Source organism: Meleagris gallopavo, chromosome 2 (assembly GCF_000146605.3).
Source record: "Meleagris gallopavo isolate NT-WF06-2002-E0010 breed Aviagen turkey brand Nicholas breeding stock chromosome 2, Turkey_5.1, whole genome shotgun sequence".
Lineage (NCBI taxonomy): Eukaryota > Metazoa > Chordata > Aves > Galliformes > Phasianidae > Meleagris > Meleagris gallopavo.
The window spans coordinates 7,092,349-7,119,492 of NC_015012.2; the positions used below are offsets into that span (position 1 = coordinate 7,092,349).

Sequence of the window (27,144 nt, forward strand, 5' to 3'; positions counted from 1 at the left end):
TAAATGGGATTGGGCATGCCCAGGGCTTACAAAACCCTTCTTTTCCATACTCCTGTAATTTTCTCCCAAAATGCAATCACAGTATTAGAGGATAGGACACAAGCTGTTTGTAGCCTACTTTCCTAAGACGAAGAGGCTTTTCTGACCACAGCTTGCTGTGTATGCATATCCACCCTTTCTGACTAATAGCACTAGAATTTTCTTTCCCAGTTCCATTTCACCGGCACACCACAAAGGCCTCCATGGTGGTAACCAACTTTATACAGAAGGAGATGCCTCTAGTAGTCCCCTTGCATTGAAAGGATGTGACTGGAGCTCCTCTTATGAGAAACAACTATTAAGAAGGAAAAATAACACCTGGACCCAAATCATATGCCCAACAGAAATCTAAAAGTGAAATGACTGTGGATTGCAGCAGGAAAGGCAATGGCAGCCCACTATCTCCAGGGAATGTGGATACCTTAAGGAAAGCACCAGAAGGGACTAAAAGCATTTATATTTTCCAAAAGAAAGACTAAAGCCAAAAAAGAAAACCAGCATTATCTAGATTGAATTTATTTCCTCCTGAAATCAAAAGCAACTGACTAAAAATTTCCATTTTACAGTCAAGTTGGGAGAACTCAAACATATGCCTAGTCAACAGATGTTGGAGTTCAGTACCATACTGGCATCAGATTCATGGAATACCTGGGTAAGCACAGAGCAGGTGTTACTAGCTGCACCTGTGCCGCTGCCAAGCAGCACCTTCTTGGTCAGCTTGCGGCCTCTTGGTATGAAGCTGCATGGGGACCTGAAATAGGAAGATCCCAGGACAACACTGCAGGTCGAGGACTGCATCCAAATAGCACAGAAAAATGCATAACCTTCAACAGCCCTTCTATTTTTCTCCCAGTGACCTTACCTGAAGACCTTGACCAGTGGAAGCAAATGGCAAGTCTTCTGTCTCACTGGGCTTTCAATCAGTATTCACACTGTTACAAGAGCAGCTGTTGGTATGTATCTTACTTTTTTTTTTTTAACTAGTCCAAGAGAGTACAGTAATAGATCTTTTACATTTGTACCTTATGAAAAATTAATCTGAAGTGAAGCAGAGAGCCCTAGAAGACATGGCATGGCCATCAAATGCAATGGTAACATCATAGAAAAACAAGAAATGTAATTTCTGACACAGACAATACAAACAAGACCAGTAAGATATTCCGAAAAGCAGTCACTACCTGACATTTGTGTTTCCATAGAAAACTGTGGGATCCTCTCACTGTGTGCAAACAACAAAAGAATTGACAGCTTTGTAAGTCTAAAGCAGAGCTTTTGTAGCCTTACAGATTTGTGGCAGGTTAAAAAGACTGGCCCTGAATACTTAATGGCTCATATAGACCCTATGGCACCTGTTTCCAGGAGGAGTGTTAAAATTCCTTTGTTAAATTCCAGCTATGGGAATGCTTGACCTTAAGCCCAAATGCGCTAACAAGCCTTACATGGGACTACACACTCACACTGATGCAAAACATGGCAATCCACTAATGGGGACTGGGAGAGGCATTCTTCAGCAAAGATGTTTACTTTCTGCATTGCTAGTGAAAAATATTAAGATAAATCTGAGATAATTGGCTTTAATTTAATCATTTTCTGGGATCTACCGTCAGAAAGAACATCCCACAGCATCCTGCTTGAGGGACAAGGTACAATCAAGTGGCAGCACCACAGGGAAGGAATATCAGCAGAGCAGTGGCTAGGTGGTGGTGCCTGTGAGGAAGCCCAGCCTTTGGACAAACCCCTTATGAGTACTTCTATCTGTTGGCAACATCAGCTTTGGAGTGAAAAATCAAAACTGAGAAAATTCACTTCCCCAAATCTTGCTGTGACAGTTCACTTGGGTGCTGCCTGCTCTCATGACCTCAACTGAACTGCATGTGTCATGGTGAGGGAGAGCATCAAAAGAGCTAAATGTCTGATGGGAGATAAAAATCCAACTACAGAACCCAGCCTGCAGGGAACAGTTGTGATTTTCAGTTCCCTCAAAACATCCATGTACTGTTTTAAAACCACGGTTTCTGGCGTTCTGGTACAGTCAAAGTTTTCCATGAAACTTTAAATATTTGTTATAAAAGAGAGGGCTGATGAGAACCCTGATTATTTTCTTTTAAGACCTCCAACATTTTTCAAAATACCTTTCATCTGAGGACTCTCATTGCCAGCTACAAAGCCTGCTTCTGGTTTCCTGAGTTGAAAGGAGTTGGGATGACTCTAATGGGAGGAAATGCAAAGTTTCAGCAGGTCTTGATCTGCTAAAAATGAAATACTAAATAGCAGGCAGAGGACAGCCCTAGGGAACAATGTCTGTCTCCTTCCATTTTTAAAACAAGATGAGGACTGATCAAATTTTGTGGACATGATTATAAATAAACTGGTTAAAAAGAAACTCCACCTGCAGTTTTGCAGAGGGCTGACTAACCCTCACCTACTTTGTTTGCACAGGGCTGCTGCACACAAATAAACAGCCAGTAATGACACACTCACTGTGTTCTCCCTCAGAGGTGGCCACATCTCATTTTGAGCATCTTTTAGCAAAATTCATCGAGTCCCTTTGCCAGGAAAGATGCTTTGCAAATGAAGGCTGGTGCTGCTGCTGCTGCTATAAAATTGGAGCTGCCTCTTCCTAATGCCATCTGACCATAAACATCAGCAACTGGATACCTTTTCAAGACAGCTTCCTCTGAAGCAACAGGGGAAAAAAAACAAGGGGAGACTTATTATTGTATAGCAAAACAAAGTGTAAATATATGTTGCTGAGTTAACAGTGTGGAGGACTGACCACATGCACTCACCTTGTTAAAGTAGCCAAGGGAAAGTGCCACAAGGCCAGGGCAAATCTTAGCATATATGCACAGCCATCACTTTGTAACTACCTCTTGACCAAAATGTCAATCAACAGGAGTTTTGCAATGTTTGCTGGACTTCGATCAGGTCTGGGGGGGGGTGCAAATTCAGGAAGCATGCGGTAGAGGAAAAAGGTGGAGTCAGAATCCAGAAGCACCTGGGTCAGCCCCCAAGCAAAGGCTACCATCTGCCATTAAGCATTACCCTGGCCCAGCACCACCTAGAATTAAATGTAAACTGCTGCCAAAAGTATTTATAGTAGGACCAAATTCCTAGCAGGAATGAGCATACAGCTGTGCCAATACTCAGAGATCACTGAACTATATCAGGTTAGAAATTCACCTCCTTTTTTCCCCTTTCAAGCTAACAATCAGACTTGCCTGCTGTCAGTTCCCACGTGTATATTCATGTTTTTTTCTCCCTGTAGAATTTTGCTGGAAAAGGGATATGACTTAATTTGTTTGGACTGACCATTATACAAACATAAGCAGGACATGGCGTGCTAGCAAACGTGCATGTGTGTTTTCATGAAGGGAACTGACTTCTTGATGTTGTCACAGACAAGCTTCTTTTAGAGATATTTATACTGGCACAGACTCCACATTTTTTTTTTTAGCCCCAGAGGGATTACTTTAACAAAATTTGTGTTTCCTCTGGATTTTTTTTTTCTCAACAGCTTGCTAAGAGGGGAGGAGAAAGCCAGCCCTTGATCTGCACAAATACCTTCTTTGTCTGGTCCCAGAGTTTGGGAATTACCAAAAGACAAGAAAACTGCAATGTAGCAGGGAAATGGAACAAGATTTGGACCTCCTTGTGACTTATTCACATATGACACTAAAAACAAACAAAAAAAAAACAAAAAACCCACACCCTACTTCCCAGGTTATATTTGATGTTTTTAAGTGATCAGAGAACAGGAGAGGAAGGGGAGTGGGAGAAAAACGTTGCTCCATATTGTGTGTGTAATTGTCAGTAAGAGTTTCCAGAACAGAAACTAAACTGAAGAAACATTCTTACCCACTGTGGAGTTTCTGAACAGTATCTCCATTCAAACAGCAGCACAATAAGCTTACTAATTTCTCCCTACCATAAGCACTTACTGGGTTGGCTGCTTCCCCATATCCAACCCAATTAAGCCTTTACTAACAGATCTCTTGTAAAACCAGACGTTTCAATTGGCACTGCTTTCACCTACATGTATGCGTGTGTACGTGCAACACACATATACACGTATACATATGAGTTATCAAAATACTATTACAAAGTGTGTGTTCTTTCTCATCACCCCTTTTCTTCCCAGCCCACCTCCCTCCCTTCCCCAAGCCAGCAAATTTCAAAACAGACTGGAACTGAAAATTTTCAAGAGCTGCCCAGCCCTTGCTAGCACTGCAAACGTCTAGGTGCATTAACAAGTCCCTGGTCCACCTCTAAGACGTGTTTGACCAGCAGCTTCTAGTTCACAGTACTGATTCCTTAGATTCAGGGTCTGCTGTACTGGTTGTGTTGGAGACTTGTTTTTTGTGGGTTACCAAAGGCGACGTTTCCTCTTCAGACTTGCTGTTAGCAACTGCTTCCACGTTGACTTCTTTTAGCTCCTGCTCTTTTTCTCTCTTTTCTTTTTCATTCAGGTAATTGAGGATACCTGCTCCTAGGGCATCCCCTTCCACATTCACAACTGTGGTAGTTCGGTCCCTGGTTAAGGTTAAAAACAAACAAACAAAGTGGCCTTTTAGTTTAAGATGGTACAACACAGTAAGCAGGGCCAAATTCTTCCCTGCAGATCCACCAATGCTAATGGACCTAGAGAAGGAAGATGTTGTTACCCATAGATATTTTCTACAGAAATATTATTCCCATTTCAGAATCAAGATTGTGCACTGGAACTGGTTCAAGCCATCCCAACTCTTGCAATCAGCTGGATCTGGTTTCTCAGCAGGTTGCTGTAATGTTACTACTTTTTCTAAGACATCCTTCTTTTCCCAGCCCACTTTCTTCCCCTTCTCCAGGCCAGCACGTTTCAAATGCAAGTTCTAGGCTTATCCAGAAGATAATTCATAGCACTCAACTTTTTTTTCTTTTTTTAAACTATAGAAAAATCTAGTATCTTAACTATTTAAGTGTCCTTCCAAAAGCAGAGAATGACTGTGTTCCCTAGGTTTCTCACTACAAGCATATGTTCCTATCTTTAATCCCACAGTGCAATACTAGTGTGGTTCAGGGTTGAGCAGAGGAAGGTTATAACTCAAAGAACAATTTCTTCATGTGCCTCTTGGGATTTCTGCTAGTCATTCTGCAGCATAACTTCAGCACGTGCTTGATTTGTAACTGTGATCCTCTTTGGTAATTAAATGTCTGGCTTTAAAACAAGATAAAGGACTCTTCTGTCTCTCCTCCCCATTTTTGTTAACACAAGGCTGAATTCCTGGACTAGAACAACACTGTTGACCACAGAGGGATACTACATATTTTTAAAAGAAAGCAGCCAGCGTGACACAGGCTAAGGGCAATCCAGACAGAAACAAGCTGCAAACATCACTCATGCAGTTTTGAGTACATACAGCTTATGGAAAGCACAGCTAGCACTGTATCCCTCGGGAAGATGGAACATGAAGGGATGGCCACTGCTTTGCCTGTCTCTCCCAAGGTGGCTGATCCCCACGTGGTGACAGCAAGAAAGAATTATGCAATGAGCTTCATAGATGTGTGTTGGTGTAGGAAGGGAAGGAGGTAACAGAGCTGCCATCTACCCCAGCCTTGGAAACTCAAGACTGCCCTCACACATCCTAATTTCCACGTCTTCTGTGAGAGTAGGCCATCCTTACAGAGAGAGGCAGAGATTATGTACATCTAAATCAGGAAGTGCCCCCAAAAACTGGTAAGTGGAAAAAAAATCCCAAGGGGGATTCAGATTGTCTGACCGTTACTGACCAGCACTTGCAGCTCACTACCCAACCAGATGGTCTGAAGGCAGTGTATGTTTTTAAATTATCACATCAAGCTTAATTCACCAGCATTTAAAGTGCAGGTATGTTGAGGGCTTGGATGAGCCTTTCCATTTTGATTTTTTTTTTTCAGTATTCTACAGACTTTCAATTTCCTAGTATTTCTAGAGACTGCAGACAGATAGGGCTTGTTTGAGAAGAACTGGGAGCCCCTTTTCCACAGAGCTCATATAAGCAGTAAGAAATCATCCGCATGTTGCATTTACTCTCATCATGTACTAATGGCTGGGTCCCCAGTACTTAAAGCAAATTTTCTAGGGTTTCCTTAATCTGATTTAGGTGATATAGAAGGTAAATTTAGGCTTTAATGAGGACATAACTAAAATGAGTGGTGAAATAAGCTCTTCCAAACAGAGCCAGGCAAGGAGATTATCTCTCGTATTTCAAGGAGGAAAATGGTTCTTGGAAAAGGTGAAGGAACCAAGCAAAGGTTTAACTTCCTAGACCTTTTCCAGAAGATGGAAAGGAAAGGTGGTAATACTGTGTACTGAACTCGTGATTCCCAGAAACATCTTCCAGCCAGGACACCAAACACAGCTGTGATGAGTGCTGCAAGCCCTCTGCAAACCTGCCCTGCTCTGACACTTGTGCTGGTGCTGTGACCGGTCTTTTAGTGTTATAGTTCAAACAACAGCTGGCAACTGCTTCTGATGAAGGTTGCTTCACACATCTGTTTTCCATCACTATTCAGGCTGTTTTCCTTTTCTCCCTTCCTTCCTCATATCCAACTAATTTCCAGCAATATTTTGAACAAACTTAACAATCCTCTGGAGGGAACTGAAACTTGAAATTGAATTCAATAAAGGCTCAGTAAAAAATACTGAACAGGGATTTTAGCACACTAACTACTTAATTGAGTAGGAACCACCATATTTACCATTTTCTATCACCTGTCATGAGCTTCCCATCCTGCAGAAAGCCACACCTAGTAGGGTTTTATTTTATACCACACTTGGACTATCCTGAACCGTGTTTCCAGCTGAACATGTCACGTAACAGCACATGCATGTGGTCTGAAGTACTTACACAATCCAGTCCACTGCTAATATCAAGGAGAGATCGTTGGTGGGAAGTCCAATGGCCTCCAAGATAATAGCGATGGTGAGGACTCCTCCAGCTGGAACCCCAGCTGCACCCACACTGGATGCAGTTGCCGTGACGCTGCAAATCAATTTTGTTTCTGGTTAGTACGAGCCCTGCAGCACTCCTCTTCTACATTTACGTCACACATTTCCCTGCTTTAGGAATTGTAAACAAACTCCACAGCAAGGGACACACAGATCATTTGCTTCCCAGGCAAATCCCTTCCTGCCTGCTGAGGTATAATAATGGATATAGAGTACAGTTGCTCAGCAGGCATCCACGGCAGCTACCAAGGTAACAGCTCTGTCTTTAATAACACTTCAGAACAGGAAAAAAAAACAAAAAACAAAAAACAAAAACCCAAATCATTTCTCACTATGTTAATACCACATCTGTTTCCAAGATGCTGAATACATGTTTTCTTTACTCCCCAAATGTATAAAGGTGAACTGTGCCATGCAGAGGATAAAGTATCCCAGACTAGCTTCACAACAGGAAGAAGCACAACTGCTGAACTAGGACTAATCTGAAGCTCTAGCTCTGCCCAAGGTATGACAACCTATGTGCTAAGGAGGACTGATGTGCGTTAAGAGCTGGTCTCAGAAGTCCAAGTATGCTGTCCATAGATGCATACAAATAATACTGTCCCTTCCTTGTGTCTCACCTGCATTCAAACAGATCTTTACACAGTGCACATGCAGCAGACATGAATCACACACCTTTCTATGTGAAGATGTCTGCAATTGTTTTTCCCTTGAGCTATCACTGGATAATTCTCAGGCTTGTGTTAACACTTGACTCACTATGAGTACATGAAAGGCTAATTTGGCCATCTGCAAAGAAAATAATATTCCAGCCCTGCCTTAAATAGACAAACAACGTACTGAGAAATGCAGTAAAGAAGAAAATAAAACCTGGGTGGGGAAGGTAGAAAATGTGAGAAGGTATATGGTGGATAGAGCCTATAACTTCTTGGCACAGTGAGGGATTAAAACTCCTTGTAAGATCCTCACTTATTGGATTTTGGGCAGGGAATAAAAGAGGATGGTACAATTCATGGGACACTGGACCTGCAAGGATGCTCCAGGCATAGACAGGAGAGTCCTAGAGAAAGAACAGGACTAAGGCAGTGTATGGTACAATGAGGAAAAGCATAATGATCAGAAGGGGGGTGGTCATGGGTCTGACCTGGGAAACCAGTGATAAAGTGGTAGTAAGGGCAGAGAGGTTGGAGGAGCAGTGTCTTGAGTATGAAACTGAAACAAAAGGAACTGGGGAGCTGGCAGGAGGATTTTCTAGGACATCCGGAGGGTAGCATTCTTGGTAGTGCAGCATGCCACAATTACCCAGCTTAATGGCAAGTGGAGTGGGAGGAGATCCTTAAGTACGGAGAGGAATTCAATGTGAGGAGCAGCTTTAAACAGTTCAAAGTCTGTTTCATAATTTCATTACTCCTCCCAGGTTCCACCTTTTATTAAACAGAGATTCTAGTCAATCTTATAAAGCTTGAAAGACTCCATCCTTTAATCACCCTATCATTATGCCTCATAGCAGTTTGCAAGCTTTAAGTCAGAGACATGGAATGCAAACTATAAATGCTAGCTATTAACAGGGAGACCACAGGCTTTAATGCATCTGGGGGCCAGAAGGATGTGGTTACAATAACAAGCAACTTACAGAATGGTAAAGATTTGCCCAGCGTTGAGGTCGACGTTGTTGAGCTGAGCAATAAACACGGCTGCCATGCACTGAAAAATAGCAGCTCCGTCCATGTTCACAGTTGCGCCAATAGGAAGGATAAACCTGCTGATCCTGTTGTCGACTCCATTGTTTTCCTCAATACACTTCATCATCGATGGGAGAGTGGCTGAGCTAGAAAAACAGAGCAAGAAAGAAGTCAAACATAAAGCAGCAGGGATGCTGAGTAGCGAGTCCGCTGCCTCATGACTTGTAACATGCTGCACAACAACGTGTCAGGATGGTGATACCATTTTGTAGTCCCTCACTCATGATAGCTATGTCCCCCCCGTTGGTCTTGAGCAGAACCTCCTTCTAAACAGAAATAGCTGGTAAGGACTCTGATCTCCAAGATGCAAGAACTCATGACCTAAAGGTATGCAGCGTAACACAGCTGTGGATTGATAAGGTCTCAAAACACAAAAAACACAGCAATACATGCAAATATAAGTACAGCTGTTGCAACAGTAATCTCTTGGTCTTGTACTATTACTTTCTCAAATGGACAGGCAAGTGAAACAATCACTGCTGGATTTATTTCTTGCATTATAAATTGTATGGCTTCCTTCACAAACCCTCTCCTACTTCACATTTAACTCAGCTCCTGTGACAGTCATGTGTCTGCTTCTTTTGGAAATGACTCAAAATGTTTTTATATATTCATTTATACATTCGTGATCTTTGGTCCAGAGTCAGCCTCTTGGGAAAAGGTTAAATGACATGCTTGATAATTTGGCAATCTTTCTTTACAACAAATAAAAGCTGATAAGGCCAGATCTTTGAAATCAAAAATGCTAAGTCACTTTACGCTAGCTAATAAACCTGCTTTGCTCATACAAAAATCAGGCTAAAGTTGTTCCAGATTCTGTTGAACTTGGATAACTAAATTTCTCAGGACAAACTCCCTCACTACTGACCCCTTGCTTAAAACTGAAAGCTGGCAAGATCTTAAGACAAATGCTTTCACCTCTTCTTCCCCAAATTTCCAACTTAGCATCATGCTACACATTATCAATATCTTGAGGAATTGTTTTCAACACCTAATTATAAGTGTTTCCTGTCTAGCAGGCTGCTGAGAGCAGTGAGACTCTATGCTCAGTTGCCTCTTTTTGCAATTTTAGGAATATTTTCACCTAAAACTAAACACATTCTGGTATTAAGATATAAGCAGTTTATAATGACAATTGCAATGTATATTCCCAGACACATATATTCCCCAAAGAAACACCCACCTGGAGCAAGTGGCAAAAGCAGTGGCAAATGGTGTGATAAGTCCTAAGAGAAAACGATACGGATTTTGACGTGTGGATGCAAAATAAATGAGTGGCAGAATGATCCCTCCATGGATGAAGTGGCCCAGAATAGAGGCAAAGATGTATTTTCCCAGACTGGTCACCAGAAGCACAATATCTTCCATCTCCACAATCTTGCTCCCAACAAGGAACATAATACCAATAGGTACATACCTGCATAAACAAGTACAGTCTGTCAATAAGTGTAAAGAAAAAAAACCTTGAAAAACAAGTTCCCCCTTCTAGAGATAATGCTCTTCTAAAGAACATGCCACTCCTACTGAGGGTCAGCACCTTACTTACCACACACTCAGATTATACAAGTTTGGAAGGCCTCTTTTACATGTTTGCTTGGTGAAAGGTAAACAGTCAAACTGGAAAAAAAAAAAAAATCTCCCAGATACTCAAAGAGCTATCTAGGAAAATGAAGAAAAGAAATCCAGGCAAGAAGTAGAAATGCTGGCTGAAACTACTGGAACATGACACTCAGGTGGTCTTTTAGTGCACTGGGGAGGAAGGCAGGCACATCTCCAAAATTAAGGTCGCTATTGAAGGGAAGGCAGATGTTAGGAAAGAAAAAGAAGCATGTGACTGGAGCAAAGAAAGGAGTGGAAGAGTGGCATATTATGCAGTCTGTGACCACCAGCAGAAGTATGAAGTTAGGTCATTAAAATGGTGGGCATACTGGGTGCCAACACATTCTGTGCAGGAAAAAAAAAAAGCTATCCCTGTACCAGTGAGCCATACTGCAGAGCTCAGCTAAAGGCTGCTGATGCGCTTGACAAAGCAAGCAAGTAACTTGGCTATTTGCAAGACTAAGTCCAATGACCAGGCTTCCAGTGCCTCCCTCAAGTCAACAGCCACGTATGCACTTTTCCACCTCTCCTATCTAGAAATGTCTCAGGACGTCAGCATTTGTTTGACATTTCCTTTGTCAGAAACGTTTGGAACTGCTCCAGGGGGAAAGGCTGCATTTGCCACTGCCACACCTCTGGCTTGGAACTGCCCTTGCACATGCAGCACAACAGCTACTAAGCAAATTATGGAAATCACTCCAGATTCAAGTCATTTCCTTCAAAGCCGTACTTGGAAAGTTTATGTTTGAGCACCACTACCTATTCCTGCATCTAAGACTAAGAAACGCTAAAAGGTCAGCTAGATCTCCAACACCCTGTCCTAGAAGCACAGCTGCAATAGATTCGTTTGCACATCTCAAGAATGAATGCTTTTATCCCACTCTTCCCTATAACACAACTCCTATGTTCAGCAAGACAGATCCATGGAATCAGAACAAATGAAAGGTTTAAGTTAAGCACTTAAAGACTTGGAAACATGCAAACCTTCAGACTGCCAAGATCAACCACTTACTCCTAGCCTGCCTCTACCTCAGCAGGTCTGTAACTCCTTTGTTCTGCACCTCACTCTGTCCCAGTTCTGTGTGAGCATCCTTGCTCTGGCCTCCACTGGCCGAATCTCTGGTAGGACTTGTCACACTTCACCTCTCAGCCTCTGCCAGATCTGCCAGGTCTGTCTGAGCCCCAATCCTGTACAAGCTCTGTAAACATGAACGCTGAACTTGAACCTGTGGCTAGATCCTTCCCTTTGAAGAGGGAGACTGGAGAAGAGAGATGGAAGTTAAGACCGAAGTGCTGCTAAGGACAAGAAAGGCTGTTGAATGGGGTTACAAAAGAGCACTGTTAGCCTCCCCTCTTGGTGGTACGATTTTACCAATTCCAAAGTATCCTTTGGGAAGTACATGCAGTTTGACATATTTTGTATCACTATCAGGAAGACACAGGAACCTTAAGGAAGGAAAGAGAAGCAGTAAGGGCTATGGTGGTGCTGAGAGGCAGCTGTGGCCCCAGTAATCCACAAAGTAAAGGATTACATACCAACTGATTGGCTTGAAGCGTTAGCACTGTAATCAGCTGAATACAAGAACTGCCTCTTATCAGCATTCAGTGTCCAAGGAATTACATTTAAGAGACATAAGCTACTTTTACACTTCAAATTTTTCAGACTCTTAGGTAGCAAATAACAGATCTGCCTGTGCAAACTCCGTTTTGTTTTTTTTTGGTGTTTTTTTTTTTCCCTTCAAACATTTCTGCTTCTTTCTTGGAGGAAAATTACTGGAATCAGAAACGAAGAACAGAGAAAATACCCTTTGTTAAGATAACTTCATAGCTTCTCTAACGTAGCTTTAAAAAGAGAGTGATAAATACCTTATCATTCATTTGTTCATCGACTGTTCTCACAAACATTTGCTTTTGCATATGATGTATTAGTACCATTGGTTTCCACAAGAGGAATCTAGAACCTCCCACCTGCTCAAGAGCCACACTACTGCTCGGAGGCCTAGACTCACCCTACATGACAGACAAAACCCGAACAGGAGGCTGGGGGGTGGTCCTGCTCCAGAGCTCAGGTGGCCTGAACTCACTGATTTCTTGCCTAGTGAAAAAATTCAGTGTTCCCTTGTTGCTCACATACAAGCTTTTGCTGGATGATAGGAACTGAGATCTGCCAAACCAACATAAATGTGTCTGGCCTTCAAGGGAGTGAAATAATGGATTTGCTCAAGCACAGGCAAGAGACAAAATATACAGTCTTAGAAAAGACTTACTCTTGGAAGCAAGAAAGAGAGAAGCGTCCTTAGAGAAGCATTCTTAGAGAAACACAAGCAAGAAACAAGCAGTCAGTTGCTAATATCTCTTGCCCTTGCTTCACCCAGAAAAACAAGATCTTAGAAGAGGAACGGAGACTTAAAGATCTGCACGTAACGATGATGGACATTCAATATCCAGCATCCACCATAATGTTTCAGGAGGATGGAGACAATCTGCTGCTGCTTCCCCTTCTAGGCCTAGGAACCAAAGGGACTTAGGTTCACAGTCACTCTGTGATCCAAGTGGACACATGGCACTCTGTACTGTTGCATTTGGCAGAGTTCTTCTCAAACTATTTAACAGCGAGTGGGGCTATCTTCCAATCTCATTGGGTATGTTTCAGGTCAGTACAAGAAACCATCTGACCAACAGAAAAATTAAGGCATGAACCTGCAAGTACAGTTTGGCACCACGTTTTGCACCACATCTGCAGATGCACTCCCATCACACACATCCCTAGCTTTCACACGGCTACATTCCTCCCTTGCTCACACCTCATTTATTCACTGAAACCCCACACCATTAGGCACACAATGGCAGCTAGCCACGGGCTTATGTTGTTTTGAAACAAAATGTCTTCTTTACTCTAATTAATAAAAATGGAGTTCAGGACAGGATTTTTAGCAGTTATCTGATACCCTAGCTAGGCATAATTATCTAATTACAGGTCAGAAACAAGTAGAAAATACCTTACAGAGTAACAGCATAACCTTTGCTTTTGTGCTAGTGAGGGATCTGATATGAAAAAGCTGGAGAGATGGATGAACTGTAAGATTCCTGAATTAAGCATAATATTCTATTGCACATGTACATGTAGTCCCACTTACCACATAATCCAGGTAACCAAGACCATAGTTGCCTCGTTGAATGAATTAAAGAAGCGAATGAGATCTTCTCCTTCCCGGCCAAGCTTTTTCAGTGCCACTCCTAAAACCAGAGCGAAGAGCACCAGTCCCAGGATATTCATCCCTTCAATCTCAGTACCAACAGGGATCTGTAGAGGCAAAATAAGAAGGCTTGGTAGGTGTGAGACTGGCACAAACCCCAACAAAAGAGCCACTTTGTTTTGTTTCTGTTAGCTGACCCAAAATCAACATGCAGAGCCTATTTTGGGAAGGACAGCATTTTACCCAAGACAGCTCTCCACTGCAGAATGGAAATGCATTACACAGTTGAAGGGAACCAAACAAGATCTGGATTTATCCCTAGTACAAACTTCCTTAGTTCCAGCTGGCATGGATTTACTGAAGAGGGAAAGGGCCTGCCACAACCTCCCCTTATACTCTAATACAATGCATGTGTTCTCAGTAAGCTGAATAGGAAACCTCACAGTTTGCTCAGGACAAGCTCCACTGCAGATGTGAAACAATACAGATACCAGTCACACACATAGAGGGTAAAAGTGGAACAGTGGTTAGAAGATTGAAACTTTCTTCAGTTTCCCTACGATGATGAGTCTGTGAGATACTGTGGGTGCAGATGGCAGATACTGGCTGTGCTGACTTCCTACTCTGCTTATTCCAGGTGTCAGCTGTTGTAGGCACTATGATATTCTACTGCATAGAATATCAAATTGTACCTGAGAGCTGCTTTCAGTGGTCTGGTTCCAAATACCCTATGATTTTCCTGACACATCTGAGAGGAATCTTTTCAAAAACTGCTGGCTCCATTACTTTAGTGCAATACTCATACCAAGGTGAAAACCACGAGAAAACAGTCAACATTAAGAACTGAGAAGGAGAAAAAAAAGGCACAGAAAGATAGGAAACTGTGGTAAAGCTCATTCATCCATCCGTGTCAGCCATGGAGACACACAGAAGAGATACTGCTCTCCTTCTCTAAAATCACACAGCTGTATGGTATAAGCAAGGGAATAAAAAAAGAGGATCCACCTATCCACAAAATGTAGCTTACTCAAGTCTGCTCCACTGCTCCTCACAGCTTGTCTCTCAGGAAGGACAGGGACTCGTTTGGCAAAGCAGTATCTTGTGAACTGAGTGAGCATTCTCCTGGCTTCATAAAAATACAATTGCTTTGATCAACACTCTCTTTCCCCAACTTGGCAGTACAAACTCTACCTGTCAATTTTTTGTTTTATTTGGATGGGCTCCTAAAACAGATCAGGCTTATGGACAAGCTTTGGTGCTTCAGTTAAAATAGACACTAACTCAACACTAGGAAAGAAGAGCATTCTCAGCTAAAAGTCTAAAATGAATACTGAGTAAAGAACTCAGGATCCTGATCTGCTACAGATCAGAATAAAATTAATGTGCCTGAGATCACTCTTTCACTGGAAATATACTGCTGAACTCAACTGTCTCTAAGTGACAGGTGGAAACAAGGAACTGCACAGAAGGGAATAAAACATAAATTACACACAAAAACATACCAGTGTGAAGGTTAAACTGCTGCTGAGTGGGCATGATGGGGATGGGTTACGGTCAGATATGATGATCTTAGTGGTCTTCTTCAACCTTAATGGTTCTATATCAGGTTCACTTGATATAAGGCTAATATGAAAACCCCTGCCAGGAATAAAATGTCACCATAATGGATCCAACTGTTTTCTACCTCAAAAAAATGTTTTTACAAAAGAAAAAAACACTGAATGGTCTTTTTGTTTTGGTTCTCATGGAGAAGTTTAGAAAAAAAAACAATTGTCAGTATCCAACCCTGCTATGGAACACAAACACAATGTTTCAAGCTGCTGAAAGTGCCAGGCATCCTGACCTGGATGTTACCAGAGCAGAGAATTTCATGACACTACTTATACCGATGTTTTGCAAAGCATCTCTGCCCTTTAAACTCCTGCTGGAGTACTGCTCTCTCAGCTCATTAAATGCAGCAGCATGAGCCTGGAGCCTAGCAACTCACTACCATTTGGACTTCTCAAAGCTCTGATCCCAGGAACAAGGCTAAACAGCAACTCAATCTGCAAGAGGATCAGGCAGCTTCCCACCAGCTGTGTAGGGCATATAGGGACACAGAGCAGAACTGAGCTAGAGCTCCTCATTGCCCAGTTTGGAACACCATTTCCCTGATTAGAGCAGTTCAGAGGTCTTCTGGCTCATTCAGTTCCCACAAGCATCAGTCACTCTGCCTTCTTTAGAGCCAAAGGCTTGCCAAATTTTGCCTTGGGAAGCTAGAGGAGGGTGAGGAACAGAACCTCCAGTTAGATACAGCCACGACACATAGTTTCTCACCTTTCATCTTACCATTCACAGTGGTCTACTGTACATAAACTGAGCAATTCATCTCAAACTCCCTCACCTCATCACTCTCTAAAACGAAGACACAGAGTTTAGTCCTCTCTTGTCCTCAGAGATGTCTGATGTCCACCCAGCACTGCCGTCTTTGCTACTGCTCTTCTCCAGGCACTCACACTTACAAGCTTTTGAAGCCAATTTCTTGCAATCTGGGGACCAAGGAGTTCTTGGTGACAAGAGAAAGGACTCTGTGCACAGCCACTAAAAACTTCTTAGTTGGTTCACTTTATTCACTGTCATTGTGTCCAAGCTACCTTCAGGTCGTGCTCTCATTTGAGCCAATTTCTTTAAAACACACAGCACTCCCCATCACCTACCATCTCTGCAAATTTAGGCAGAAGTTGTGCCCTGGAATTTTCAGGAGCAATCTACCGTATTCAGGGAATTTCACCTCCTTGCAGCAAAAGGTGGAAGAAATCCAGCAGTAAATCCTGAGCGGAAGATCCTCTCAATCCCAGCTTCAAAAACTGGCAGATGCTGAACAGCCTTTTTGTACTCTAACAGAAGAGTCCATCACCGCAAAGGAGCTGCCAAACCAAGCAGCATCGTGGACATCAAACAAAAACAGCTTTAATGAGAGCTTTGTTGCTGGGTAAACTGTAGAACACGTTATTGTTTGCTTGAAATTATGTGTCCTAGTAGAAAGATTCACAGACCTCTTCTGGTCCTTGAATCCCTCTGAAGATCCTATTGTTTTTTAGCTACTTAAAAAAAAAAAAAAGCATATTAAGGAAACAACTGCTGACATTGAGCCAACTCAGGAGTAGGTGGCTGAAAAGATATTGCAGCCATGTGATGTGAGGAAGAAGAGCAACCAGCAGTTTGTGTATTTTTACTACTGCCACAGGAGGAACTCAGCGTCTCTCATGGCCTCCTGGAGAGAGGATGTAGCCATAAAAGCTAGGTAAACATGAGGGAGCATGTGAAACAACAAAAAAGAATGTGCCTTAGCAGAATCTACGTGCCCCTCTACTCATATCATCAGCAACAGAAGGCAGTGCCTATTAGTAGGAAAAGAAAAAAAAAAACAACAAAAAGCAATAGAAAACTTTGTTATGTATGCATCGTTGGTATGGAAAAGGGTAAACATTTCCCCTATTCGATCCAATACTCCACTGATGAAAGAAAACATTAGATAGGATTTTCATCTTGCTTCTCTGCAACACAGATTCTATGGATATGATAGTTAAACTAAGTATTATCCCAAAACCATACTCTTCCCTTCCAAACTTAATTCTCATCTATCCATAAATAACATAGTCAGAGCAGTACTGATGCTAACAGAACTGAGGTGATGCTTCTTTTTTTTTTTCTCAGTTCACTCTTTCCTGGAGACAGGAAGGCATCTTCTGGAATTAAAGTACAGATCTGGTTCCACACCATGAACTGAAAAAAGTTTTGGAAAAGTAATAGGGGAAATAACATTTACATCATAACCATGGGCAAAAGCAAGCACCTGAGGCAAAGTCACAATATCGTTTGTGGTATTGCATCAAACTAGTCAGGTAAATACAAAAATGAAAGAAAACAGAAAAAAGATTTTTACATTTTAAATTGCCAAGAAATAGATTCTTATCTCTTGAGGATAAATTACAACTTCCCAAAGCATTTAACAAGTGCTCAACAGATGAGCCTGTGCCCAATCAATATGGCTGGCCCTGATCTGTGCTCGGTTGGCAAGAGCACAACTTCTGCCTAATCTTCAGTTTACACTGAAGATGAACGAGAGTCTTATTCACCTTTTCTTTACTCCTGCTTAAATGAACAATAAATCCATGATGTAAGCAACCACACTTTGCCTAAATGCATGTTGTTACAGCCTTTCATGTCAAAATTGGTTTTAGCAGCACGAGGCTGCATGGGCATGTACTGCCTGAGGGTTTAATAGCACGAGAAGAGAAAGTGTGCTTCTGGGGTCACATGGCTGCTCTGCAGGCGTTCCCACACACCCATGGCAGAGGGAGTGCGTGCAGATCTGGGCTAATGTGATCTTACAGGCATGGACAGAGCCTGGGCAGATGCAGCTGCCTTTTTCCCCAGTGAGACCGCTCACCATGCGATAGCAGGCTTCTAAGCAAGGATTGATTTTCCCCTGCACAGCTCTTGTTGTGCCATCTAAGCCACCTACCACCCTGGCCACAAAACAGGGAGAAGTTCAGCCCATGAGCTGAGAGCAGGGTTGGGAAACACACTGCTCTGCACTGCCTGCTCACACACCATGCGTGGAGAGAAGGTAACGAGGCCAGCATCTCCTGCACCAAGGGATTGGCTCCAGAGTCCCTCTGGATGTGCACAAATTGCCTTCTTCATAGACTGGTGGAACCAGAGGGCAAGCCCCATCTGAACCCCTACATGACAACTACAAACACTACAGAGGACTTGCCCTAGAGACTTATAAATCATAATAAAAATAAAGCAGTATATCTGGTGTCTCAGACAGTCAGACTGAATCTGAGAGATATAAAATACCCTAAAAAGCCATTTCCCATCACAGTTCTATCTCCCCAAAACCCCACATAAGCCTGTTTGGAGTGAAGTGAAACACTACAGGCAAGATACTGGGTCAGTTTTGTAGCACTCTGTCTGTAAAGTGAATGTAGTTATTACTGGATCTATAATATATTGGTTCTGGTCAATAACAAAGATGTTTTATGGCCCTGTGCTTAGGAGAGATTCCACTAACAGACTGCAGATCACCACTGCAAGTCCTATGAGTTGCATACAGAACACGATCCTGTCCGTTAGGTTTAATTTTCACCACACTGCAATAGCAGCCTACTTCTGATGTTCTGTCTAAAACTTGTATCCTTTCAGACCACTTGTTACTAATTAAAAATCACACACACAGTTTCTGCACCAAGAGAAAATTCTCAACTTACCTTTCTTTAAAGAAAAAAAAAAAAGGTCATTTTCTGTAAATTATTAAGGGAGAGTAAGGTCTAAAGGACACATTCAGTCAGCCTAATTGCTACTTAATTTCAAGGCTATAGAAAATTAGGAAACTCTAGTCAGAGGGACTAATCAGTACTGAGATCAAGTGAGGCTGAGTCTAAGAATGCATGGTCTAAAATCGGGTATCCAGCACCAGCTCAGTTGAGTCCAACTCTCTTATCCATCACTGCTTTCCTGTTTGACTGCAGGTAACTCACCTGACTTGTGTGTGTGTCTCAGTTCCAGACAAGTAAAAGTATTTGCTAAGACTGTGAGGTAGCAAAATGTTACAGCTAAAAACCACTAAGAAGTGACCTTACCTTTTCCAACGTGACATTTCCAGAGGTAGTGTTTCTCAGCACTATCTTATAATCTGTTGCATACTGCAAGAAAAAGGAAAAAAAAACAACACCTCAGTGTTTGTTGATCAGATTATTAATATGACTGCATCACTTAGCATTTCACAAAAAGGAGGTTACTATCAGGAACTTCTGCTGGAAATCACAGTGTGGAAAAATGAGCCTGCCTTGTATAAGAAAAGAGAGTGATAGCTCCTTGACCATGTGGGGACAGAGAAGTGCCCTGCGACCACTGATCTCCCAGGTTCGGGCAGCAGCCAAGGGATTCCCCTTTCCTCTACCCTGCTCTTGCTCATGCATCATGCTGTTGCACTGCCTCCTGTGGAAGGCAAGTGGTGCTCGCACTATTTCACTACTAGAAATGGCAAGAGAGAGATTAAAAACACAGCCATGTATGGCTCTGCCAGCTAGTCATGGCACAGTGTAAGCTACTGGGTACAAAGCAGAGAGTTGCCATCACTGTCCCAAGCAGTTCTCAAAGTGGAGCAGCCTACAGAACATTTCTGGTGGACCTATAAAACACTGGCCATGAATTTGCCTTTTCTTGAGGAGTACTGTTCAAAATCACGCCACTTGCTGTGGAATTCCTATGTATTACTACGTCAGGTGCTTCTAACAGTCCCACCCACCAGAAGTAGTATGACTTTTGATATTTTCTACACCATCTTTGTGTGTTTTTTGGTTTGTTTTGTTCGTTTTTTTAATAGCAAAAGTCACTTGGTCTGCTTGCAGTGTACCTCACATCCAAAATTCACACACATTTCTTACCGTTCGGAAAGCAGCAGCAACAAGATTTGCAGGAAACAGGTTTCTGTAAAACACAAACAAGAAAATGAAATATTTTTGCAGTTTCTAAAATGAATTTGAGGTGTTTTACTCTCAGAAATTTCTTTTGCAAAAAGAAGCACACTGGCATTAGTGAGCTATGGACTGCAGGAGACAGTCTGGCAGCATGGAGCAGATGTCTTGCCTCTTCTCCAGCAATGTAAGATCTCCACATCTCCTCTTGCTCACACAAGAAGTCCCTACTTGCCTCCACACCCCCATTTCGATTGGAAATCAGAGGCAATCAGACACCATGCTATATAAACACATCAACCAGTGGCTACCCAACCTAGCTTAGCCATACCAGCTGCAGCAACAGCTAATAGCCCTCAGGGTCAGGTAGATTTTTAATGTTACTTGCATGATTATCATTTGCCCACAGCATGACCACAAAGGACAATCCAATCAGCACAGCTCAACTAAGAGGACAGCTTAAGCCCTCAACACAACAAGGTCGGCTTCCCTGAACACCAAGCCAAAGCAGAACAATGCCAGGGGCCAGAGCTGTCTGCAAGCACTGAAGCAGTTAAATGTCACGGATGGAAGCAGTGGCAGCTGGGATGGAAAGCTGCAACATCTGAATTCAGCAGTGCCTTCATACAAACACAAATGGAGCATCAGGTCAGAGAGGGCAGCGTGCAACCTGCCAAATGCTTACACTGGGTGCAACGTGGACAGAAAAAAAAAAAATTATTAACTGGGGTACATAAGGAAAAAGTTGCTGGCTTCTTGTATTTTATAGTTCACCAGTCCTTTGCACTGCGCTGCTTCCTTTCCCCCCCCCTGCAATGGGTAAAGAGCATGTGTTCCCCTGGCCAAACAGCATCTTGTTTTGCTGTGTCAGAAAGCAAAGTGAGAAGGGAAGCTGCTCACCTCTGGGCTGAAAACGAGACCCCACGTGGCAAGGGTAGGAATTCTGGGGCTAAGAACTGAGAATGCTGCCAGCCGAGTGCAATAAGAGTGCACGTGAATTCTCCTGATAAGAAAACAGAGGAGCTTACCTACAGCCTATCACCTGTGGCAAAAAGAATTGAGGGAAGCTTCTTCTCATCCTTTGTTCCATGCACTGCATAAAAACAGCCTCCAAGAAAGCTTGAGTTCCCTTCAATCTTTGTCCTGCTAATCCCCCCAAGAAAGAAAAAGGGAAAGGAAAATATGTTGTTAGGGAAAAAAAAAAGAAATCAGAATACTTCCTTTCAGCTTTTCAAGATCAGGGTGGTTACTTCTCTTTGAGAATAGTCTGGGTTTTGAAGGAGCAAAGATGACAAAAAAATATGAGACGGAAAAACGAGCAGAAATCAAATTACTTTTTTAAAATCAGCATTTCCATCCTGACAAAACCAAACCACAAGAAGCAACCCCAAAGCCTAAACAATATGGTTCTCCAGTGCTTCCATGTGGCCGAGGAATCAAAAAGCCCATAATTTACACAGTATGTCAGGCATGGGCCCCAGTAATTAAACACTGACTGAACAACAAGCATATACTTATGGCACATACTGAGCGATGCCAGCAACCCTGCTACATGAAGGCAAGGGGCAGGTTCTTGCTTCCAATGAGAGCAGCACAATGCTATACAAACATGAGCGTATCTCTGTCACTCTGCTTTATCCCTGGAGCACTGCTCACTGCACTTGTTTCTGAGAACTGAAATAAGCATTTCTGACAACTGATCATTGCATTTTGGTTCAGCAGCCCAGGAGGACTCAAAGATTCCCTTGCATCGTGTGTTCTGTCCAGCCCAGCTTTTAAGCACACCTGACTACTAATTTACAATGACACGTAAAGAAACAAGTTTGCTCCTCTTTGTTTCAAACTCTGAAGTTTAACAAAGGTGCTCCAGGTCATAAAAAGCAATCAACAAATAAACGGCTTATCACAGAGGCACAAGTCCTGCACAGACTATGCTCATCACTCACTAAGATCAGTTAGTGTGCAAATTAAATTAAGCCTTAATTACAGGTGAGTCAGACCACAGGTTTTCAGCTTCATTGCCCAAGACGGGTTTGTTCAAGAACACCACCCCAGTGCCTAAAAACAGGGGCCAGGATGCCGCAGGCTTCGGGGAGAGCCAAGTGCTGGCTGCTGACCTGCCTGGGCTCATCTGTGCCCACAGGCTTCACCCAGCATGTGCAGCCAAGCAAAGCTCACAGCCCCACAGAAAACCAGACCTCTGTCCCTACAGTCAGCAACCCCAGGTGAGCTCAGGAGTCGCACAGGGAAGTGCAAACATCCTCCTGGCCAGATGAACCAGCAAGCAGAAAGGGTGTGTAACTGGGTGTGCAAACTAAATGCAGATATTTGCCAGTTAGAAAGAAATCAGCATGGTTCTATCACAGGATTACTGACTACTGCTGCTTGTTTCTTGCAATCCTGCCACCGCCGTGCCCCATGCTAAAGAACATAGCCAGCTCTCCAAAGCAGACTTGTGCTATTGCAAGAGCACACCCATACAGAAACCCTGAGTCTGTGTGATAAGGAGCCTTGCACGGGGTCTGGGATCAGGCTGTGACACAAAGAGTGAAGCAGAATGATGCAATGTAGCAAGGCTTGACATCATGGCAGTGTGCACCTCGGCTGCCCCACTGCTCTAGGCATCACCTACACAGACAAGAACAGTTTTTGTAGCCTAACGCTGAAGTACGCGATAGAGGGAGACTGTGCAACCCCTCTGAGCTGCAACCAAAGAGAGAGACAGACCACCAGACAGCTGTCATACATAACAGCTGCATCCTGGGGCTGGAGCAGCAGCTGGGCTGGGTGGCAAGATCTCCACGTACCTGCACACTGCCCACACCACCCAGGAAAGCACCATCTCAAATCCACTTAAAATAGGAACCATATACAGCAACAGCACCAGCTGCAGAAGTTTCAGGATTTGCATATTTTCTGTTTGACTACTGTAAAGAATAGCATACATAAATGCTAAAGATGGATACATTTTGCCATGCCAGAGCACTCACAGAGGGGAAATGGGATTACCATTCTGTAACAAAGCACAATATATCCCAAATGTGCAAGTGCAGCTTCACTTTGGAGGCTGTAGCTTCCATCCTTATCAATTTTGATGTTACAATCAAATTCTTCTTTTTCTTACCTTGTGGAATAAAGTTGGCACAGGAACTCCTTTGTTGCATGTATAAGGGATTATTGTTAATCACTGTTTCTAAATGTTTCTTTTGCTAGAGCTCTGCAAACAGCTTCGCTCTGGCAGCAAAACCATGAAGGGAAATCCAGGCGAGCAGAACAAAACCCTAAAATAACATGCATTCCTCTTCTATTGCTTCTTACACAAAGGTTCCACTTTTAAGGCCAAAAGTCTTCTGTTGGAAAACATTTTTCTGAGGAAGTCTGGACTAAATGAGGTGAACATTAGGAAAATATTCTGTGCTGCTTTATCTCCTGTTTTTCAATGAAGTCTTTTCAGTGGTAAGAGTCCACAGACAGCAACTTTACTGCCATCTGAAGATCTGCCAGAACGCATCACAGCTTGGACTGCTCTACTAAGTGGCTTTCTTTTTCCTTCTTTCTCAGGATTTTCATTCACTACCATACAATTGTTTTTTTCTCATCTGTTTTTCTCATACCTGTGTGGATGTACTATGCTTGTACATTATTTTTGAGTGTGTGCCTCTGCTTTAACTCAAAGAAACTTGAGAATGTTACTCACTTACAGCAGGTATTTAATACTTTTCTGCCCTAAGGGTCCAGTCTGTAACTACTTTGCCTGGGAGATAAAGCATGACTGGGTCAAGTCAGTAGTAAAAAGCAACTACCAAAGAACAAAAGAAAGGAGTAGAGAAGATCAACTTTCTACAAATAATATTAGAAAAAAATACACAGTGTAGGCACGCAAACAAAAAAGCCAAATGCTTACTACATACAGAACTGAAGCAGCAATCCCTACAATTTGAGTGAGGATCCAGGCTCAGAAAATGACAGAAGCAAAGGCAGGCAGTAACATTCACTATTTCTCCTTTTTCTGCCCCCGAGTTTCAGTCACCCAGCCTCAGTACTGTGGTCAGCGTGTCTCTGTGCAACTGCAGCTGCTCCCAGCCATTTCTTAATTCTAGATATCACTACGATGTTGACATCTCCCCCTTCTTTCCTAACAGTACAGTTTTGCTGTTTCCAGAGCAGGACTTCAGAGCATACTCTGAGACCACCTTCATGGATGCTGCTTTGGGCGAGTCACTGGAAAACCAGGATTTGAAGCAGCAAGTGCTACTGGGGTGACTGATGTCTGAACAAGAGCCCACCTTCCCTGTGGTCCATCCTGGCCCTCAGCTCTGTAGCCAAGCCAGCAGAACGCAGCCACTGCTTTTCCTTGTGCTCAAGCTCCCGTGTGCCTTCCCTCCGGCTCTGACAGGCTAGGAGATAATCCACGGGCTTGCTCACAGTGTTGTGGGTACTCCTTTTGGCAGGCCAGCTGGTAACCTCTGGCAGGGAGACAGAAAGGGCAGGAAGGAGCAATAAAAGGAGCAATAAAATGTAAATGCTGCAGACTCATCTGTCATCCTGAGAAACTCTGACACTCCTGCAGGAGGCACACATCTTGGACCTCCGCGTACCTTTCCTATAAAAAACAAATGATGCTATGCCCGTCCCGCTCACCATGTTACTGCTAGGGGTCAGATTAAAAACAAAAACAGAATTCGCAATCCAAAACCAATCCCATGGTTTCAAAACACATTTTCATCCCAAAATAAGGCAAAGAATGGCACCGTATGAGGCCTGTTCTTCCATTAAAAATATTGTAAAATAGTCTGTTGAAACGTTCCTTTTTGATGAGTGAGACTTTCTACTAAAGTCTTTTTGTACAAAGTTTCATCAAAACACTGATCTCACTAAGATGAAATGCCAGGCTCATCTGCTGTTAGAAATTTGAACAGAATCAGAAATTCCTGCAAAACTGTTCGATTTCATTGAATTAGCAAATAAAGATTGAAGCCAAAGCAAAACTCTGACCGTATTTAAACACGCAGTCTTGACAAGTGCCCATCAGAAGTGTGGACAAATCAATACAGATTCTTGCAAAATATTTGCTCTTGCTCTTTCCACCGCGCTCTGATAAAGCACAATATGTTAGCTGGTGACTGGTGTTGTGCCCTCCCCAACACCTCAGCAGCAGCCAAGTACCAAATGACCTCCAGACATCGTTGTGATAGTGAAAAGCAATAGCTTTGGTCGTTCATTAATGAACCTCCCAAAAGCAGAAAGGATTGGCATCCTGGGAAAGGACAACCTGTGTCACCTCCACAGAAGCCAAGGTAACTATCTGACTCACAGCTGTGACTTAGTCCAGTTTAGTGTGTTTTCAGTGTGGCTGTGGGACTCAGATTGCCCACTTGTACCTTCTTTCCATCTTTTTCTGAAAGGAACTAAACACTGAAGGCTCAACGGACACAGGGAGCCTCTGATACAACTGAAAACAGTTTCCTGGTATCTGATAGAAAAATTGAGGAACAAAATTAAAACAGAAAAGCAGAGTGGGATGCTGCAAGATCTACATGTTCAGAAGGCAACTTTTCTGCCCTGTAGAGATGAGGCCTCGTTAACTGAAGACAAGGCTGCAAGAACCGAGATCAGCACTCAAACCAAAATACCCACAGTTTTCAAGAATAATTAGGTTAAAAGAAAAAAAGAGAAGAAAGAAGGAATTTAATGGGAGAGATAGGTATTATTTCCAAAAGACACACAGCTCATTCCATCCCTAGGTTCATCAGGGATTTGTGTTAAGACAGGAGCTTTAGAGCTGATGGCACAGTGATGGCTCTCTATCCATAAAGCTCCAAGAGAAAGCTGAATTCAAAGGTCGCTACCATGCATACACTGAGGAAAGGCCCCTGGCCCTGTGCTTTCCAAAGGAAATCACTCAACAACCTGAACGCTCTACCCAAGTCTCTACTCAACTCTCCATCTGCATTTACAGACCAGAGCAAGAAGCAACTTCACAACACCCAGAGGGTCACTGGAGCATACCTGTCCCATTTCTCACCCTACTCTGTGCAGGATGGCAACATGCAAACGAGCCACCAGTTACATCAGCTGCATTAGGACGCACCGGGGACAGCCACCACAACAGTCACCTTCTTCCCAGCTGTCATCATCGTTCTGACTCCTCCTTTTGCCATTTTCCTTCACCTGCCTACACTGCTTATCTGCTCCATGTCACCTTTGCAGTCAGGCCACCTACTCGCACTGTCTTTAATGTGGTCTGTCAAGAATTGTCAGGTTCAGCTGCAAGAGAGGTAGGTTATGGATATGAAATACAGCATTGCCAATGAGCGACTGGGTGGGTCTGTGGATCTTATTTCTCTATGAGGTGAAAAGGGCATAAACTTGGATTTCTGAATACAGCCTTTTATACTGCCAGTTTACCCAGATGCACCAGTAAGTCCCTCAGTGGAAACAGCAAAGCTTCAAAGCAAAAAGCCCTCACTTAGCTCGGCTCCCTGCCGAGCGCAACCCCGCATCTGCAGGCACAGGGCAGATGCAGCCTTACACTCCCTTTCACATCTCTTAACACAGCGCTGCGGCCGGCAAGCGGCGAGGGAGGAGCAGGAAGGAGGGGGGGATCCCCCGCGACAGCGTGCAACACCGCCGGCTCTGTCATCATCCTCCCAGGGCGGGAGGCGGCGGGGCGGCCCTACCTGACGAGGTCGAGGAAGGAGTCCACCGTCTTCTTGCTGGTGGCCGGCACGTTGCCCGGCAGCCCCAGGCCGGGCGCGTTGAGGGCGGATGCGCCGGCTCCGGGTCGGATGATGAAACCGAGCGCGACGGCGAGGCCGGAGGCCAGCAGCGTGGTACCGAGGAAGTAAGCGATGGCGATGCCGCCCAGACGGCCGAGAGAACGCGCGTCCAGGCTGGCGGCCCCGGACACCAGGCTGCAGACCACCAGCGGCAGGATGATCATGCGCAGCATGCGCAGCAGCAGCTCCCCGGGGAAGGCCAGATAGGCCACCTGCGCCGGGCCCAGCGCCGCGCCGCGCACCGCGGCTCCCAGCACCACGCCGGCCACCACTCCCGACACGGTGAGCAGCACCAGCGCGTTGCGCCGCAGGAAGCCCCGGCAGCCCTGCAGCCGCCCTCCGCCGCTCGCC

The 27,144-nt window shown here is 43.7% G+C and overlaps 1 protein-coding gene across 1 annotated transcript in view; it reads right to left on the minus strand.

The window, feature by feature from the left end:
• Positions 1-539: 539 nt before the first annotated feature.
• SLC1A4 (solute carrier family 1 member 4) overlaps positions 540-27,144 on the minus strand; it is a 27,336-nt gene continuing 731 nt past the window's right edge. Inside the window, exons 2-9 of the mRNA XM_010706509.3 lie at positions 26,695-27,138; positions 19,985-20,027; positions 19,178-19,240; positions 13,488-13,654; positions 9,935-10,168; positions 8,643-8,837; positions 6,909-7,043; positions 540-4,572 (exon numbers count right to left, since the gene is read on the minus strand). Coding sequence (XP_010704811.1) covers positions 4,338-4,572; positions 6,909-7,043; positions 8,643-8,837; positions 9,935-10,168; positions 13,488-13,654; positions 19,178-19,240; positions 19,985-20,027; positions 26,695-27,138 — 1,516 coding nt within the window. The 3' untranslated portion in view covers positions 540-4,337. The remainder of the gene's footprint in view (positions 4,573-6,908; positions 7,044-8,642; positions 8,838-9,934; positions 10,169-13,487; positions 13,655-19,177; positions 19,241-19,984; positions 20,028-26,694; positions 27,139-27,144) is intronic.